We start from the raw sequence: 18972 nt of genomic DNA on the forward strand, positions 1-18972 counted from the left end.
TGGTTATTCTGCAGCTCCTAAGTCTCATTACGCGTTGTTTCACTCACTAGAAGGATATACAAACAGCAGATATATAAGTCAGTGAATGTCATCCCCCAAATCAAAACAAAAAAAAAACAGTATTCTGCAAATCTTTAGAGCATTGATTTAGTTCATCCTACAAGAAGAACTAGTAGAAATTTCGGAATAAGTTCCTATAAACATACAAGATATTGACAAGGAATATATAGCCACTATCAGATTTCACTTGACCTTCGTTAGAAACACTTCCTGTCTTGAGTTGTTGACGATCATCTGCCCATGGTGTCATTATTTAAGATTACTTTCTATCATAGATGAAATTAAGCTACATATGACCTCAATATAGAGAAGAATAGAGTTTTCAAAGAGTAGAACTAAGATATTGTTATATATATATTTAAGGAAACGTACGTGGAAAAATACTTTTACAATACCTATACCTATATAAACCTATTGCATCTCGAAGGTTGTCAAACATTATCTAGTCTGAGTGGTATATGGCATGCTAGCTTCTCGTCTATACAGGGAGACTACTGTGTGGTCTGATTGGAGACTGAAGGCTGTACCTTCTTCCCTCCAACTCAGAATATATATCGATGATAAATTCTGATACATTTCACGTTGAGAGTGAGACTTTGTCCCCTTAATTGTTCACTCCATGATTCCACATTTCCTAATGAATTCATTTGACATATTTACATGGCGGCTCCACAAGCTTCGTATCTCAGGGGCCCCAATCTCAAGCCATGGCTTGGCTGGTCCACTGAAATGTACAACTGCTCCATCTTCCAGTACAGATTGTGTAACATTAATAATGGATCGATAACCTAAACCAGCAATGTGCCATGAAGGATCAATCCGGTGCACATGACCCTCAAAAGCAATTAGAGAAGGTGGAAGTGCTCCAGGATTCCACAATTCAAAACCAGAGTTCAGGTTCTGTAAGATAGAATTAAGAGAGGTCAATGTCGGGGCATTCTGCAGACATTGAAAGAAGCTACTTAAACAAATAAGAACGACAAAAAGAGCTAGAATTCCATTAGATCGATTGTTCCTCTTTTGTTTGAGAAGAAAAGCTAACACCTTATTGATAAATGTTTCCAATAGCATGAAAACCTGTCTGAAAAGATTTAAGCTAACAATCGTGTAATTTCACATGATAATAGCCACAAAATGCGCAACTTGAAACATTATGCAGGATTCCACAAAAGAGGATTCCAGTTGTGCTCTAGATGTTATCTATGTGGAGACAAGCCTGAGCGTATCAATCATTTATTTCTGAACTGTCATCTCACTGACCAGCTATGACAACTCTTTCTTAATATGGTGGGACTAAAATGGAGCATGCTAGGGTGTAATACTGAAATGTTGGGGCATCAGAGGAAAGAATGCTCAACTTGATATATTCTGCAGCAGCAGCTACGCATAAAGCATTGCTCGACTATTGATGAGATCAAGTAACAAATAGGCATTTAGAACGAATAACAATGCAGTTTATAGTTTTGATCTATAACTAATTCTGGTTGAACTATACTTACAAGTTTAAGCCAGTGATGGTAAGTTGCAGTGATGTTAGTCTTCCTCCAAGCCTGGAGATCAAAGACATTCATTCCATAAAGCCATCCGCAACGATCATAATCCAACTTAGATGATATAATAGGACTCGTAAAATTAAAGTAATCCTTGTACTTTCTTCCAGGGCAACAGTCATCTCCACAGCTCGAGTCAAAAGCTGCACCAACAACTTTCCCATTGAGATCAAGTTCCCACAGAGACGATAAATCATGCTGTACTACAGTATCATCGTCCAAAAATACAATCTTGTTCAGGTCTGGGAAAAGCTGTGAACCCATGAAATTATATAAAAAAATCAATTATTCATTAAATGTCCATGCTCAAGATCATCCTTTTGTCAGTGAAAACAATGTTAAATAAAGTTATTACCTCGGGGATATAGATGCGCAGATGATTCAAGAGGGATGTACAGCTAGGCCGTAGATGCTGCAAATCTTTTTCATGTTCATACTTGTTTGGAATATTTTCCATTTTCATGCTGTCAAGCTTGTGGCTACAGATCAATCGATGAATCTCTATCATCTCCTTAATCCCAATATTCACCTCATGAGACCAATCATACTGATGCAATCCTCTTACTTCCAGGAAAGCCGAATTAACAGAGTTTACAGCAAACCATGCATGCATTGCAGTGTATGTCTTCTTATCAGTAACTATATGAAACACCAATCTTTCTGGGATACTTGAGCTTTTAATGGTCGAGGAAACTACAACAGATGCAGCAATGACATTGTCCGTTAAAAGAACTACATGATGGAAGGAAGGGTCAATGAGGTGGGAAATATATTGGGGTGAAGGCAAGCGAGAACGTGCAGCAGCATTTTCAGCATATTCTTCAGCTAACTTGAGGGATAGGCAATGTATGCCCTTTGGTACACCGTGAGAAGCTAAGTGCCAAAAAATAGACTCACTTTGCCTTGCTGATTCTACCATTTGCTCCATCTTCATTATCTAAACAAAGGAAAGAACCATAAACTTAATTCAAAAGTTAATAACAATAAAACAGATGTACTCTGTAGTCAATAAATATGCAAGGAGTTAAAAAAAGAAGTCATGTCACTTAAAGTTAATAAACTTACTGTTATTTCCAAAATGTCACTTTAAAGTTCAGTATAGAGTAATTCTTGAAATGTACACCTGATATTGAAACCAAAAATATGCAATCTAACTGTCGACAAACATGCCCTGTTGGCACATGAGACTATGCCATGCAGGGAATTTTGGAGATCCTCCCTCAGGTTGGTATGTTATGGCTGATGATCATATGGTGTAGGTTTCCCTTGGTATTATGCTGTTAGAAATAAGTTTCGATACTGCAACTGCAGCACCAGAATGGAGTTTTTCTAACATCTTAAAATAATGGAATCGTTCAAATGGTATTAGAGAGGAGCCTAAACGCAATTTGATTTCAGGTTGATGACAAATTCGTCTCTTTGATTTCCTCTATTAGTCCTATAAATCAGTGAATATTGCTTGCAAGGCATCATGGTGCGGACTCCATCTGTCCATCAGAAATTGACTCTATTTCTGGTTCAATATACTTAATCCATTACAAAAAAACAGGCTCAGACAGTTTTGGGTCCAAACAGCCGGCAATCTTCTAGAAAGATTCCTATTCTTTCACAGGTAAAGAAAGCCTTGGAATTCTCATTTCAAATTCAGCTTCAAGATATATACTCGGGGTAACCAGGCCTTGAATATATGTAATTTGATTAAATTAAGTTACTGTGGTAACATGTAGCTGAATCTACATAAACAATGAAATCTTGAAATTTGGCTTTAATTGAAGATGGAAAGCAGTATCTATGTGAAGTTAAATTCCCCTTCCAGGATGGTGGAAAGCAGTATCTATGTGTGAAGTTCTCATCTATGTGAAATATTTTCGTTGCAGAATCTAATCAACTTTTAAAATTCTTTAGACAAATAGAACTAGCTATAGTAAAAGAACAAATCACTACATAAAAGAAAATAAGCAGCGTCTTCATTGTGTAACCATAAAAATATTTTATGAAGGTGCTTGTGCTAGCTTACACACACCTCAACTATTCCATCAAAACATAGGCCAATAGGAAGAACTCGGAGTAGTATTTTTTGCCTTTCACTAGGATTTAAACCTGAAACATCATGGTTCTCCTCCCATTTCATTGACCATTAAAACACCGCCTTAGGTATTGCCTAGTCATGACTAAGAGATTCTAATGTTAATCTTCTTTCAATCTCATAATAATCTGCTTACTTTTCGTGGCTTGAAAGATAATATCTACTCCTGTTAGTAATTTGAGAATTTTACATTACTGTTAGAAATAATTTAATTGCTTAATATAGCTGTCTTACAAAGTTATAACTACTGAGCATTTGCAATAAATGATTGACATTCCCACTTATTATAGGTAGGTAAAATAATTTCTTTTACACGGAGCACCAACAAGTGGGTCCATTACGCATTCCAAAACAGAAATACGCACCAATGCTTGAGTGATGGAGCATCACAGACCAGCTGTCTGATTATTCATGTGACTAAGTGGCCTAGTTGTGCTTTTTCTAATTCAAGATTCTCAAACCAAAGAGGAAGTGATAAAATTTGAAAAAATTATTCTCAGCTAAATAATAGTAGAAACTAAAAGACAAGTTAGGTATATGATAATTTATAATATAACTGCAACTCATAAATAAGAGAACCTAAATAGCTGGCGTGTATGATTGATTGTGTATAATTATTGTATACTAAATAAAAAAAAATAAACAGTCAGACTATTTGTGTGAAGATCTCTGCAAGAATGATAAAATGAAAAGCACAGTACAGTGAAGTAAAGGGGTTGCTTGTTACCATAGCTTTAGTTTTGAAAGCGAAAGCCTTGATGTCTTGTCCATTTGAAGTCATGTCCTTCACAAGATCATTGAATGAGGATGGTAATGAAGTTGAGCTCCTCTCTATTCCATTGTCACCATCATTTGTTGCCTCCAACAATGCCCGCATCAACTCTTCTCTGAGCTTTTTCACCGTATGGTTAAAAAGGAAGAAAAGTTAGCATCAGAAATAGTAACAATAAATACTGAGAATCTGTTAATCAAAACTTCATATTAGGAAAAACTTAAACCATGTATGATATTTACATCTATGTTTATTTTAGACCACAAATTTTAAAAAAAAATCTTCCGTCAAGGGCGGACCCACATGGAATTCGCCGGGTATTCGAGCACCCATTAACCTCGTCTCGAAATATATATGTCTTTGCAAAAATTGAGAGGTATTTGTATAAAATTAACATAGAGCTCCCAATGAACAAATTATCTGACTGATTCATTGGCTTTTGGGTGGCTCTTTTAGTGTATTAATTAATCGTTGTTAAGTAATACTAATAATGTATACATATCATGTATAGTTATTGTTCGTCTAAGTCTATCAATACTCAATATTATCGATGTGGACATGCAACGATATATAATAAAGGCCAACCAATCTCTTAAATAATAAAGTCAAGTGGGCAAATATCCAGATGAAAGTCCCATTTTTCCAAGAGCAATTTTGACTTATACGGAAGTAATGTGTACCACTTTATTATCTTTGCTACATTATGGTCTAGCTCTAGTATTAAAAATAATATATAACAAGTGGGACTAGTAAAGTCTAGAATGGAAATGAAAACAACATTACTTAGTCCTAGTCAGAATGATAGTATTACATACGAATCATATTGTGGTTTACTAGTGACCATGTATACAAAAACCAACAAGTGGATGTCAATTACCGACAATTCCTTTAATGCGTTACCCTTGGAACTATAAGTAGAGAATATGCTTGAGTTGTACGTAATATATTTAGTAGGTATGGGGAAAGTACCTGGTTTCTTATTTAAATTTTTTTGCCTGAAATAACCAAGGCAGCAGCTACTACGATTCACTAATATCCTAGAAAAGTATGGGTTTATAGGAAGCGACCATATGTTGCGATGAAATGGATAAAATTTCATCATTACTAACTAGAAATCTCAAATTAAGCTTTGAAAATAGATTGAACAAGTCTTATCTGGGCGGAATCCAACCCAAAAAAAAAGTAATATACAAATATTCATCCTATGCAATTTTGAGAATCTAAGTGGTTATCATATTGAAACTTTCTTAATTCTAAGCGTTTGACCATTTTTTATTGTGAAATTTAAAGAAAAGTAGTTTTTCTTTTCAAATTAGAGTTATTTTTACTTTTTTTTAGAGTAATTTGGAAAATCAATTTTAAGTTAAATTTTAAAATTTTATGATCAAATGTATTTTTTAGAGTTCAATTTAAAAAAAAAGTGAAAATATTTCATGACCAAATACCTTAATGTACCTATGATGAAAATAAAATGAAGACAAAAATTTACTTTTTGATGGTTGAATTTTTCCGTCAATATGGATGAGTAAAAAACTTATATTCCAAAGTGTGGGTACAATTTTAACTGTAATAAAAAGGTAAAAAACAATTTTGGTCCAAATTGTGAAGGTGCTCCCACGTGGATAGATTGCAAAATGGTAAAAAGAAAAAAGAAAAAAATTGTTACACCTAATGTTTTGAATATTTAATCACCACAAGGATATATGTCAATGAGTAAAATTTGCGTTAATTTATTAAAAAGATGAAAAATGATTTACCCGAGTTGAGTCACTCCCGCCGAAAATTCTCCATCCTAGACAACCTGTAATTTAAAAACAATAACCAATAAAAAGATTAATATTATCAACCAATAAAAAGACCAAAAAAATGAAAAACAATTTTTTTTTAGATACAATCAGAAAAAAGTTTACCGATAGGGGAAGAGCAAAAAGCGGCAGATTCGAGCATGATAAAGGTAATTCTGAAAAACAGTAAGGTTAAAAGTAAACCGAGAACCAAAACGGCCGGCAATAACAACGTCCGGTGAGATATCCGGCGAGTCACCGGCGGTAATCCTTTCCCTTTCATACCAATCGGCAATCCTACGCCACCTCTGCCGCTCGAAACAGCGGCGGAACTCGATATAGTCAGTTTTTTAATCCCCGTCGCCGATATGTAAAACTTCATCATCTAATCAATACTGAACTTCAGTTTCCTCTTCTTCTTCCAAACAAATAATCTCATTTCTTCTCGGTTCCAGCTTCAGATCCGCTTCCTCGAGTGCTCATTCATTCCGCACTCATACTCATCCTCTGCTTCAGCAAATACACATCGTTAGCCCGCACACAAACAATTCGAAACAGCGAAAATCACTGACTCAATCCCAGGTATGGAGAAATTTCAAATTGAACGCTAAGTAACTCTTACTCCATAAATCATTCATCAACAACATTCTCGCCAATTCAATATCAAAAAAATTCGAATAATTGTTCAAATCAGTGATTGATCCGAAAAAATGATCCAAAAGCCACAAAAACTACGAACGTCAATTGCAAACTAGTTAGTATCAGTTTTATAGATCCTAATAAATCAAAAACTTATAGTTTCAATCGTATCAGTGTGATAATCGAAAGAACATTGAATTGAAGCAGAAAATTTACCTTCGAACAGAATCTAATAGCTCGTTGAAATCTTCAGGAGCTTAATAATGAAGATTGTTCAGTTTCTATATTTAGTTTCACTATAGATCACACTCTTTTGGCTGTGTAGAGATGAAAGTGGGGACGACAAAGCCGAAAAGCCAAAACTGATAGCCGCGTTAAATGCTTAAGGGAAATTAGATGGACTACAGAGCAGCTACAAAAATTCTACTACGTACAGGAGATAAATTATTCTTTATTCCTTTTTTGCCCTTTAGATCTTTCTGTCACTTTACGAATTTGCCCTTCAAATCACCGACAAATAACAATGCCAGTAATTTTTTCCTCTCTCGTCTGCCATTTGTCGACAAATACCCGACGGTACCAGCTTTCCTCTAAGCAAACAGTAATTAAACCAATCAAATTTTGACACATATACAAATAATTAACTGAATGGAATTAGCCGTTAATTTAGTACTCCCCTTGTTCCTAATTACTTGTCCACTTTTTTTTTTTAATTGTCCCTAATTACTTGTTAATTTGACAAATCAAGAAAAAACAATTTTTTTACCTATTATACCCTCAATTAATTACTTTGAAAAAAATGAAACTTCTTGAAAACCTTAAGTTTTTAATTCATCCACTTCATAATTAATAGGGGTAAAATGATAAACTCACTATGTCAAAAAATATTTTTTTAATAGGTGTGTCAATTAAAAAATGAATAAGTAATTAGTAATATAAAGAGTAGATTAAAGAGCATGTTTATGGAACAGACAAGTCATTAATATTTGCTGAAATAGAAGGGGAAATATTACAATTCCCGATAACAAATCGAAATCTGAAGAATTTCAACTCATATGCTGTTTTTAAGCTTTGTAATTTGCATTTCAATCTAAGAAATGTTAGTTTAGTTACGTGACATGACATGAAACGCTCTGAATAAGTTTTTATATTTAGTTCTGTTTTCAATGTATTCTCTTTCTGCGTTAGTTTTAATACTCTCTCCGTTCTATTTTAATTATCGTTTTCGCTCAAAAATTGAACCACCATCTCATATATCGCAAAGGTGATATATATTGACAATTGAACTCATGTAGCTATATGTTGGATAATTAATTTGGCGTTGCGAATCACTTATGTGGATTGAGCCGACCATTAAGATGAGATAAAATAGGAGGAGGTTTCCTAGAGGATTTGAAAAACAAGTGTAGCAGCTAAGGAACAATGATCTTTCTGCAGAGAAAGAGAGAGCGTGAAAAATAGATTTCTCCCAACACAAAAGAAAAACAAAAACACATCTAGTTTTTGGAAAAATTGTTTATTTTCTAGTGATTCGAAGTAGAGTTTGGGTTGATTCTTTATTAATAAGATCGATCAACAGTTTCCGTTGCAACTATAAAGTACACAATCCTTGTTCTTGTTCTTGCTCCTTATAATTTAATTATATCCATTGCAACTATAAAGTACACAATCCTTGTTCTTGCTCCTTTATTTATATCTTCAGAATGAAAAATAAAAAGAGGAGGAAAATTGTGGCTAATTACTCTTGTCTCCTGCATGTACTGTTGACATTAAAAGAAATGTTATAACTTTTAAGTGCTAGTTTTGCTTAACTTAGTGGGTTTTACTACTAATAATTAGTAATTAACATAATTTCAGGCTTTTCTTTTGCTGTCCATCTGATAAACTTTTCTCCTTTTTTGACTTTTGCCACTATAAACATCTTTTAGATAGAGTTACACTTTCCACTACTTCAAAATTTTTGAATTAGTATGCGCGGTTAAGTTTCATGTAATAATTAAGCAACACTTCTTACATCAGCTGTAGTCCATCATTTATGAATAGGTAATTTCTTAAAATAGTGACGAAGTCAGAAATTTTAACCTAGTACAATTTATCGACGAAGGGTGTCTGATTGATCATCATGGGCTATAGGTGGCTACGTCACTGTCAAAAAGCATGTCCATGCTAAAAATATCACTTATTTAGGAAGGAGACGACGGAATCATAATCGAAACATTGACATGTGAAAGCAGAGTGAATTGTGCGTTGGAAAAGGTGAATGGTACGCGTTATTGGATAAAAAGGATGTTACGTTGTTTGGATTTATTGCTCTATTATTCTCCTTCTTCTTACTCTACTGTGTGTGTGTGTGTGTGTGATGGACCATCTTGTTTAGATGCTATTGCCTGTTTTTGTTTCCCACAAAAAAAGGGACACAAAGCTTAAGACCAAAAATAAATAAAAAAGAGGATAGAGAGTTCTTATTGCTTATAAAGGTGAAATAGAAAAAGGAAAGTTTATCTACAATTTGCTATTTGCCTTTTGTGCTACTATATGTTTTGGCTACTAGCTAGTACATTTTTTAGTACTACGCATGTAGAATAGAAAATTAACAATGTCTCATCCACAATAAGTTAGGACACTTTTGGAAGATAGTCTTGACCTTTTAAGTTTTTGAATGGCTCACATCCATAGTGGTTCATGCTTGTTTGAGTAATTAATAGCAATGATATTAGGATTTTCAATATATATTACAATGATTTCTGAAAAATCGTCGTGATACGCTTTGTGATTTGATAAGATTACGTTATTTTCACACAACACCGTTATAGTTCATTGTGACGGTTCAAATCGTTGTATTACGTATGAAGCCTATAAAACATAGAGCTACTATCATTTCTTCATTATAAATTGGAAACGTCGCAATAGCCCTTGTTTTTGAAGTGAGAAGATGCTCTTTGTTTGATGAGAAATAAAAAAGAATATTGAAAATTCAAATAGTTGAAGCTGAAGCAACTACTTTTGAAGTAACCAAAAAAAAAAAACATCGGCTAGAGTGGATGAGTTTTTGAAACTCACTATGAATGAGTTAATAAATAAGTGGTTCATTAATTCGTTCAAAGATTATTAGATTGAGATGAGTTGGATCAAAATGGGCTAAATAATGGATCATAATCTTACTTGTCAAACTTTTACCAAATTTATTTGAAAACTAGCATTATGTCATGACAATTTCAATATAGAACTTGAAATTGTATTTAGAATTAAGAAAACATTCAAAATCCTGTTTTGACTTTCAACAATTAAAATAATACTGTATTTGCAAAAACAATAACTAAATACAAACTCCTTAAAAAAATTACTGATTTTTTTTTTGTTTCTTTGGACAAATGCCTACATAAATATTTCCTTCGTTTTAATTTGTTTATTTATTTTAATTTTTAAACAAATTAAAAAAAAGGTAAAATAAACAAATTGAGACGAAGGATATGATACGACAATGAAGATAAGGATAGACAAGAATTGACGTTTAAACAGTATTTATGATTAATATGGCCTACGCTTGCTTAATTCATCAGAAAATTTACTCAATTTTGGCTCACCATTTTCACCAATGAGTCAAAAGGTAGCTAAACAATCCAATATAGTATTATTATTAGTACTATACAAAAATCATCTCTAGGAATAGTATGTTACTATCATTTTCCATTTTGACATGATCGAATTCTTGACGATTATGACCGTGTAAGAAAAACGATACAAATAAGTACTCCAATCATTCCAAATTAATTCATTATTCATTTTTTAATGTTCAAATATTGTTATTGGATCGTGTTCATTCAAGTAGTCTTGAGGCGAAATTTAAAATAAGTATGAATACGATCAAACTCAGTAATTTTAGTTCAAATACTATATTTATCTGAGGAAATTCATTTTTTTAGTATATATACAAATTATTAATATCAACTCCGATAATTAACTTTGAAAATCTTAAAACTTGAATTCATAAGCTTCAAATCATCGCTCTCGATTAACTTATCGTTTCTCCTCTCCCTACATCTTATTTATAGCATATAAATACACTTAAGAGTATTGGAAAATAGACGATTTTTTTCCCACCAAGATATGACGACTAGGCCGTCTGCACAAAGAGGAAATGGAAATTCTTTGCATCTTCAAAAAAAGATTTTTTTAAATTTTTTTTACTTGGTGTCCGATACTTCATTTAGATTCGGATTAATTCAAATTTGCGCTGGAGGAAAGTCTCACTTGGATCGGGGGTCCGGGTGTAAAATATTTCTTATCAAAGACAATTTCCTACCCAAAGTTTTAAATTAAAAATTTTCGATCAAGAATAAAAAAATATTTATTACTTTACCACGACGTTACTAAGGGTGTAGAGAGGACAAAGTGGGAGTTGAGGTCATATATGTATGGAGACATGAAGTAATATAAGTCAAAAAGTGAAATTAATGAATGAAATGGGAAGTTGGGTAACATGGCTACAGCCAAACAAAGCACAAATCCACATGGTTGGGGTCCGTTTGATCATGCCCAATGTTGTAAGGGAACTATTTTAACATGTATGAATATGATGTGAAAGTGAAACCAAAAGGTTGTGCATGATGTAGCAATGCATGTTCTAAGGACTTCTTATCTGACCCACTACTACCTATGATATCCACAAAACCAATTTATGTGTCACTCCAATAATTTACGTACGACCAATAAGAGGTGCGATAGGATAGATTGAGTATTTTGATCGATCTTTGATTAGAAGTTTTGAATTCGAGCCTTAAATATGGAATAATTTTGTTAGAAAGCACTTTCTTTTTAAACGAGTCTTTCGCATGAATTTGAATTAATCGATATCCTAATACCATTTGTGGTTTATACTATGACCGAATTTGTAGAATATGAAAGAAATTACATATATTTCTTTTAAAATATGGTAACTCAACCACTTGCTTAATTTATGGGCACACTAAAATATAGAGTAGCCAATTAAGAACAGTGAAGAAGGAAGTCAGTTATGAAGTCCACAATATAATATGGTTGAACTCATTATTATATGATTAATATCAAACATATAAAATGTATATATAATGTTGAGCACGTAATATACCTGTTGAGAAACTTCTGAAGTGACTTAATTGACCTCCTAATATACACCAACAAACCAAATTTCTGTGTTTTGTCTTCCTTAATTTAAGTCACTTGCATACAGGCTACACCTTAGCTTTTACACCGACATGCCCTTGCCAACTCTCATCTACGTACCACCAAAATTTATAATCTTTAAGTAGGGTGTGCATTCGATTTTTCGGTTTGGTTTTACACTATTCGGTTTGGATTTTTTGGTTTTTGGTTTTGTAAAAGTGTAATCCAATCCGATTCAAAGTAAATTTGGTTTGATTTGGTTTTTCTCTATTCGGTTCGGCTTTTTTCGGTTTGGTTATTCGGTTATGTCAATAATTAATAACATAACCAAAGTAATAATATTTAATCCCTCAAGTATACTTTCTAATATAAATCATAAGTAAAACTTAAAACACAACACTTATAAGTATACCTATTATAGATGTAACTCAAACATAAAATATAAACGTAATCATCATGAAATGCAATAACCAAAAAGGGACAAAAGTGGTTAACTCCAACTTAATTCTAAACCTTAATATTATATATATATATAATTTGGTTTTTTTCGATTCTTATATTTTAAAACCTGAAACCAAACCAAACAAAGGAATTTATTAATCCAAAACCAATTCGAAAAACCAAAAAACCAATCCAAATAAAAATTCGGTTTGATTTGATTTGGTTATTCGGTTTAATCCGAATAGTGCACACCCCTATCTTTTAAATCTTTTCACATCGACATATAGTATCCTTAGGTGTCTCTTTCAAAATCAATGAGCATTGTTTCGTAACGTTACTATTGGGATCAACATAAGAGAACGTCATACTTATGTTAATAAAGAAACGTTGAATAGTGATAATAAAGAGAAATTATAAAATTACTAGTTTTATAGCCTTGGAATGCTAAATCAAGTAAGAAATTGATAGTTAAACTAAAGGGTTAGTTTAATAACAAAGGGTTATTCTCCTTAATTTTCCCTACAACAAATAGAAGGATGGAGAAAGTGGCTACCCCATTAAGTTCTTTAAGATTTTTTATATATTTGGGCCCAAGGTCTAATCCATAAAATATGACCCGAGCCCAAACCCGAAACTGTAGTTGGCGAAATGCACCCGTACTCGCATCGTAGCGCGTGCAATTAATCTTTCTTCCCTCTTCCTTCTTCATCATCACTGATATGAACAGTCAAAGCACTAAAACCTCCTGGAATACAATTGATTTTGATCTATTAGGTGTTTTGAGACATCAAAAGGCAAACGCCTTAAGGTAATTTGCAATAACTCGCTTCATAGTATTGATTCACGTTGTAATTTGGTGTTCATAATCGTAGTTGTTGGGCTTTTTTTAAAGTATTTTTGATCCTCTGTATTTCAATAAAAGATGTTATAACTTGAATTAAATCGTATATTTAGCATATGATTCTATTTAATTGAACAGAAAACCTGAATCGAGGAAATTATGCTGTAAAATTTTTAGGGTTTTTTTATTGGGATTATTGTTCTCTTGTGTACTCAAAACTGTAATTTTGGCCTATTTTTAAAATGTGCACTGCTGTTATAGAGTAATGATCCTATTGTATTGATTGTTTTCTAGGAATGTTCAAACGCGAAAACAGGATGCTGAAGCTACGAAATAATGGCCAATGTATACGAATGCCTGTTATTACTATGTTTTTTGTTTTGATTTGTGTTCTAGTTTGGGTTTTCTGTAGGGAAACTGGAGAAAAATCTGATTCATTGTCTGGTTTAATTAAGGAAAATTTGAGTAGTTTTAGCTTTTCGGTTAAGTTAGACCCGACTGTGGAGTTCAGAAATGGAACAGATTTAATATGGCAAATACCGGACTCACCCAAGGCAATTCTTTTTCTGGCACATGGTTGTAATGGTAAAGCAGCGAACTTTTGGGACAGATCACCTAAGTGCCCAAATTGTGTGGGTTTACCTGAAGAAAGGCTTATCGTTCTTCATGCCTTAGCTAGGAGATTTGCAGTTCTTGCGGTGTCTAGTGCTGGGAGGTGCTGGTCGATGGAAGAGGAAAGGGTGATTGTTAAAGATATTATCGAATGGTGGGTTGTTAAACAAAAGGTTCAAAGCTTGCCTATTGTAGCTTTGGGTGCTTCGTCTGGTGGATATTTTGTTTCAGTCCTTGCAACTGATTTAAGATTCAGTAGCATAACAATAATGATTGCTGAGGGATTGTTTGATCGAATGGACATTTCGAAGAGTTATCCTCCTACCCTTTTTGTGCACATGCCCAAAGATAAAAGGAGAAGTGTGAGAATAGCCAGATACTTGACACTCCTGCAGGGTAAAGGCATTGATGTTGCAGAGGTCAAATGCATGGAATTTACATTGTCACCAAATCTATTATCTGATAGGATTCCCGGTCTTGATCTAGCTACCTCTGTGAAGTTGTATAGTCTGTTCCAGGAAAAGGATTTTGTTGATACAAAAGGTTTCATGAGAAATGACGGGCGTGCAATACAATGGAAGGCAGCTCTCAAGGAGAGTGGGATTATTCTCCCAGACAAGTCCATAGCAAATCACATTCAAGAAGAAATGAACCTTGCGTTTGCTTATCATGAAATGACCAGTTTGCAGTCTGAGCAAATCTTTAACTGGTTTGAAACTCATATGAGCTGATCAGATTCTTATGCTGTGTAATCTTCCTTGAGTCATCAAGGATGGAATATCGTTGCCATGGCTTTGGACTGGGTGACAACAGATCTCAATACTGTTGTGTATGTTATTTCACGAGGTTGAAGTCCAAGTGGGAATAACTGTGGTCACATTGTGATGAAAAATATTGTATCAGCATTCAAACTTCCTACATGTGAAAAGGGCTGTCTACTGTTATCATTTGGATTGTCCTTTTTTTATATCCAGAAAAGAATGTATAGTGCACACTTAGGAACTAGGTCTGCATTCTTTTTTGAGAGGAAAGTAATTGAAACTAGGTCTATTTTCTTGTGCTTAGGGATGGAACTTTTCAAGTGTAAGTTCCTATAATTTCTTGTTATCTCAACATTAAAGGAAACACAACCTTTCTGTTCTTGAAGAGATTGGAAAAATGAAATCAAACTATCTATCTCTGTTATTCTAATTCCTGTGTTAATTATGCTTCAGCATGGGTGATTGTTTATTGCTACTACCTTTTTCATGTGTCTTTAAAATTCTTTCCTGTATAAATTATAATAATGTAGTCTCAAGAAGAAATTGAGTGAGAATTTTGTATGAGAATGAACTTCATCTGTTGGAAGTAATGAAGTGAAGTTCATCTGGTAGATGTATAATCCAACGGTATCAATTGGGTGCGTCTTCCAGACCTAATGACTCTGAGACATTTGCATTATCTTACCTTCCTAGGCTACTGGTGACACCATTAATTCATGATCATCTTATGATTCAATTCTTGCTCTAGTGCATTATGGTGGAAAAACAAAGACTATTTAGTTATCTATTAGAATTAGATTTTGTCGGTGTGTAAACTTAATATTTTTGAATTCCAACATATCATGTCGAGCTGGTCCGAACACCACGGTTATGGAAAAAAAAAAAGCTGGAAGATAGGATTCTGGATAAAATAACCAATTGTGGAGAATTTTGTTATAGATATTGGATTCACTCATGTGGGGAATTTTGTTGTATTAGCTTCAACTGATATCGGATTCACTGAACTTGTATAAGCTTTATGAGTGATTGAGTTTTGAGGATCCTTCAGCATGAGTAGGATATATGATTTGCTCATGTTGAGGGAGGGGATCAGGTTATGTGATGGTTTCCATGAAAAAAGGAAATCTGTACAATGTATGATCCTTCAATAAGGTAAAGAGACTACGTCAACTATTTATCAGAGTGAGCTCTCAAGAGTTGTGTAACAGTCCAGATATCTAAGTTGTAACATTACTACAATAGATTTTCCTAGTTATTCAGGCTAGTGCTAAGGTACAAAGTTCACTTGGAATGGTTGGATTCCCTTCATACAAGCCGATAGGGTCAGCACTTGGAAATTAATGGGGTAAAAGCTCTGCAACCGTGATGCATATCAAATATTGTTTGTTGCATGTGACTCTCATTATACTCTTTGTAATTTTCATCTGCTTCCCTTTAATTGTCTCTTTCTACAGAGTATATCTATGGACAGTTTCTGGTCAGTCTTGCAATTTCCCTCAAGGAGACATCCTTTGTATTACTGATGTGAGGTTATAGGGAAGTAACTCTGACAACAGCTTCTCTAGCTATGCGCCAGCACTCGAAGCATCTTAATACTATTTTATATTCTCTCTCTCTTTATCTGTCATGTGTGGGATATTTCAAATCAACTCAAGCATCCTACTCCTTGTAAGCTAGAAAATATAAGTTCTCTTAATATGTGCTTCTTTAAGATGCAAGCATGCATCCACTACTTGTGCCTAAATTCTGATGGGAACACAACTTTTATGCTGAAGATCTTCACTCAGATGAAGAATTGTTATGAATTGTCAGCTAGAGAGTTCGTAGAACATTCATAAGTTATTGTAAAGAGTATATACTTGCATTGCATTGTCAAAGAAAACTTGTGCTATTTAAAGATAGATATCTGTGTTAAGACATTCATAAACCTTTAATGGTTAAAGAATATTTACACCAACCAAATTTGGTGTGAGTTCAGTTTATTTGTGTTCTCCTTTCTGGCTTAGTGATAATCCAACAACTTGAGCCAGTCTGAAGCAGGGAGAAGTAACTCAGGTGCATACCAAGACTCCATTTAGTATTTTTTTACTATGATGCATCTAATTTGTGCTGTGAAGATATGCTGTTGGGTTGGTTTGCATTCATTGTGGTGGTACATAAATACACCTGCTCTTTTAAAGCATACTATGCTGTGAGCCAAAGGTCTGACAGTGTTACTGCTTATTGCCCAGCTGTGCATAACCAAAACCATCCACCTCTCTGTCATTGAGCTGTCTTTTTTTTTCTTCTGTAGGTACACTACTGAATATGTTGTTCCTTCAGAACCTTTACATTTTATTTTATTATTCTGTTTTAAGCCATAGATGCACTTGAACAAACAAAATTAACATCCTAACTATGAAGTTTACATTCGAAAAGTAATATGAAGTTAATATGCATTCTTTATCAATAATTTCCATTCCTTGTTCTTTTGGGAGATACACATGCTTGTAGATGTATTAATTTATCGTGCAAGTCCGTTATGACTTATGAGGGAACTTTTCGTGTAAATACTCCTCATTGACTAGATAGATGCAGACCAATGACTTTTCAGGAACTTTGGTAGTTCAAATTGTTAGATTTCTCTGAAATCTGAAATGTAACTTTATAGAGGATAGTGGGAGAGCATGTCTGTTATTCTCCTATCTCAAATAATTTTTATTTCTTAACTCTATCTGGGGTTTCTCAACGAGTTTTAACAGCTTATCTAAAGGGGATTTTCTTGGGTAATCATTAGTAAACATACATGGAATGTGACATCCTAGAAGAAAATCTTTAGTATGTTTTGTCGAAGAGATTCTGATAAGAGAAATCAGTTACAAGTCTTTAATTTAGCAATCTTGTCAGTATACACGAAATTCTGAGCGGGATATGCTTTTCTTTCATGTTATATTTATTTTATTGTTGAGCGTAGTTACGGACCTGTTACTTCTGCTGTAGTTAGATATGTGTTTCTTCATGTTGTATTATTTGTATTGCTGCTGTAAGCTCAAACCTGTTACCTCTAGTGTATTTTAGCCATTAACTGCAGTTTTATGGGTCCAATAGTGAAAGATGCAGCTCATTGTATCAAATGGAGTTAATTTTGAATCCATTCATTAAATTACTCTAAGATGGCTGATGCATTAATTGTTTCACCTGAAGGCTCTGGTGCACGTATTTCCTTGCATCTTAGCTGGTATATTGTTTTATCAGGAGGTTCAATAGGAAATGATGTCTAACTATCAAATACAGACAACATGAAAATTGTGATGCCCATCAGTCAATTAATGGAATATTTTATTATAGTGTTTTATATTATATAGATATCTTTTATGATATTTGTTTCTATGTCTTATCTACCTGAACATCTCTCCAGTTAAGAAGGAAAGAATCTCTTGGAAGAAATGAGAGTGTTAAAGACATGATTATTAATTTAAATAAAAGTGTATTATCTCTAACAATATAACTTTTAGATGAGGCAGTCATACAATATAGTATGTTATTGGAGCATGTAGAAAAGTAGAGGTCTTGACTTTGAGTTTCATTATCACTTTTTATCGAAAGTGATTTCCATTTGCACTCTCTAATAGTTTAAATTTTTGGATGAGATGTTCACACAATTTAATAAAAATATATTGCCATATAAAAAGTAATGAAATAGAACAAACTGGACATATCAGCTGATGAGTCCTGTTATCTGCATTGCCTGAATCAAGATTGATAAGACCAATGTTTTCCTAGCTGTATTTGTAATTGTGCTTTCCTTCTACTTTCCAAATAGTTGTATGGATGGAACAATTTTGTTTTAGTTATGTCAACTCACTGATATTATCCATGACAGGGAAGCTGCTAAGTGTATGGTGCAGCATTGATGTTTGGCATGAACTTCTTCATAAACATGTCATGTTTTCTGTATTGAATGGTGTTCATACTTTACAAGAATGCCTTCTTTTATTTTCAGATCAATTGCTCAGCGCTGAATAATAATCACACTTTGTCATCAACACCCTCATGAGAAATTGAAGCTGCGGTAAAGTTTGTTGAAGAAGCTCAATTAGCCTTGACACATCTGTTGCATTTCAACTAATAAGGAGGTAGGACAATGGGTGTGTGTTTCTCTTTTTGTTCTTGATTACTGAGGTTAGTTTGTTTTATAAACAAAAGTAGAGCACTTTATTTTTATTTGGAAAGATACCTTCTTTACCTTAAAGAAGAAAAAAAAAAGAATAATCTGAAATTGGGAACAGTCATTCACACTTGTAA

The 18972-nt window shown here is 33.6% G+C and overlaps 2 protein-coding genes across 4 annotated transcripts; one reads left to right on the forward strand and one right to left on the reverse strand.

Annotated features, from left to right (window-relative positions):
* Positions 1-385: 385 nt before the first annotated feature.
* Positions 386-7297, reverse strand: LOC102597313 (probable galacturonosyltransferase 15). Of its 3 annotated transcripts, none has more exons than XM_006348880.2 (7): positions 7108-7294; positions 6379-6759; positions 6226-6269; positions 4424-4588; positions 1966-2547; positions 1560-1862; positions 386-960 (listed from the first exon to the last, which is right to left on the reverse strand). In XM_006348880.2, the coding sequence occupies exons 2-7, from the start codon at positions 6635-6637 to the stop codon at positions 673-675; spliced, it is 1641 nt and encodes a 546-aa protein (XP_006348942.1). In that variant the 5' UTR covers positions 6638-6759; positions 7108-7294; the 3' UTR covers positions 386-672. The 3 variants fall into 3 exon arrangements, with proteins under 3 accessions (XP_006348942.1, XP_015164900.1, XP_015164899.1); XM_015309413.1 differs by lacking the exon at positions 386-960 and adding an exon at positions 1061-1462 and having other exon boundaries at positions 7108-7297; XM_015309414.1 differs by lacking the exon at positions 7108-7294 and having other exon boundaries at positions 4424-4583; positions 6379-6409.
* Positions 7298-13103: 5806 nt separating this feature from the next.
* LOC102597637 (uncharacterized) lies at positions 13104-15073 on the forward strand. Its single transcript, XM_006348881.2, has 2 exons — positions 13104-13282; positions 13610-15073. Exon 2 carries the CDS (start codon positions 13612-13614, stop codon positions 14656-14658), a length of 1047 nt encoding a protein of 348 aa, XP_006348943.1. The 5' UTR covers positions 13104-13282; positions 13610-13611; the 3' UTR covers positions 14659-15073.
* The last annotated feature ends 3899 nt before the right edge of the window (positions 15074-18972 follow it).

Source organism: Solanum tuberosum, unplaced genomic scaffold (genome assembly GCF_000226075.1).
Source record: "Solanum tuberosum cultivar DM 1-3 516 R44 unplaced genomic scaffold, SolTub_3.0 scf00102, whole genome shotgun sequence".
NCBI classification, from domain to species: Eukaryota; Viridiplantae; Streptophyta; class Magnoliopsida; order Solanales; family Solanaceae; genus Solanum; species Solanum tuberosum.

Excerpts from the sequence above, each read along its gene's own strand:
- LOC102597313 (XM_006348880.2), bottom strand. The coding sequence starts at position 6,637 with ATGATGAAGTTTTACATATCGGCGACGGGGATTAAAAAACTGACTATA. Across the intron at positions 1,863-1,965 it reads TGCGCATCTATATCCCCGAG|CTTTTCCCAGACCTGAACAA; the intron begins GTAATAACTTTA and ends ATGGGTTCACAG. Across the intron at positions 961-1,559 it reads ACCATCACTGGCTTAAACTT|AACCTGAACTCTGGTTTTGA; the intron begins GTAAGTATAGTT and ends TCTATCTTACAG.
- LOC102597637 (XM_006348881.2), top strand. The coding sequence starts at position 13,612 with ATGTTCAAACGCGAAAACAGGATGCTGAAGCTACGAAATAATGGCCAA.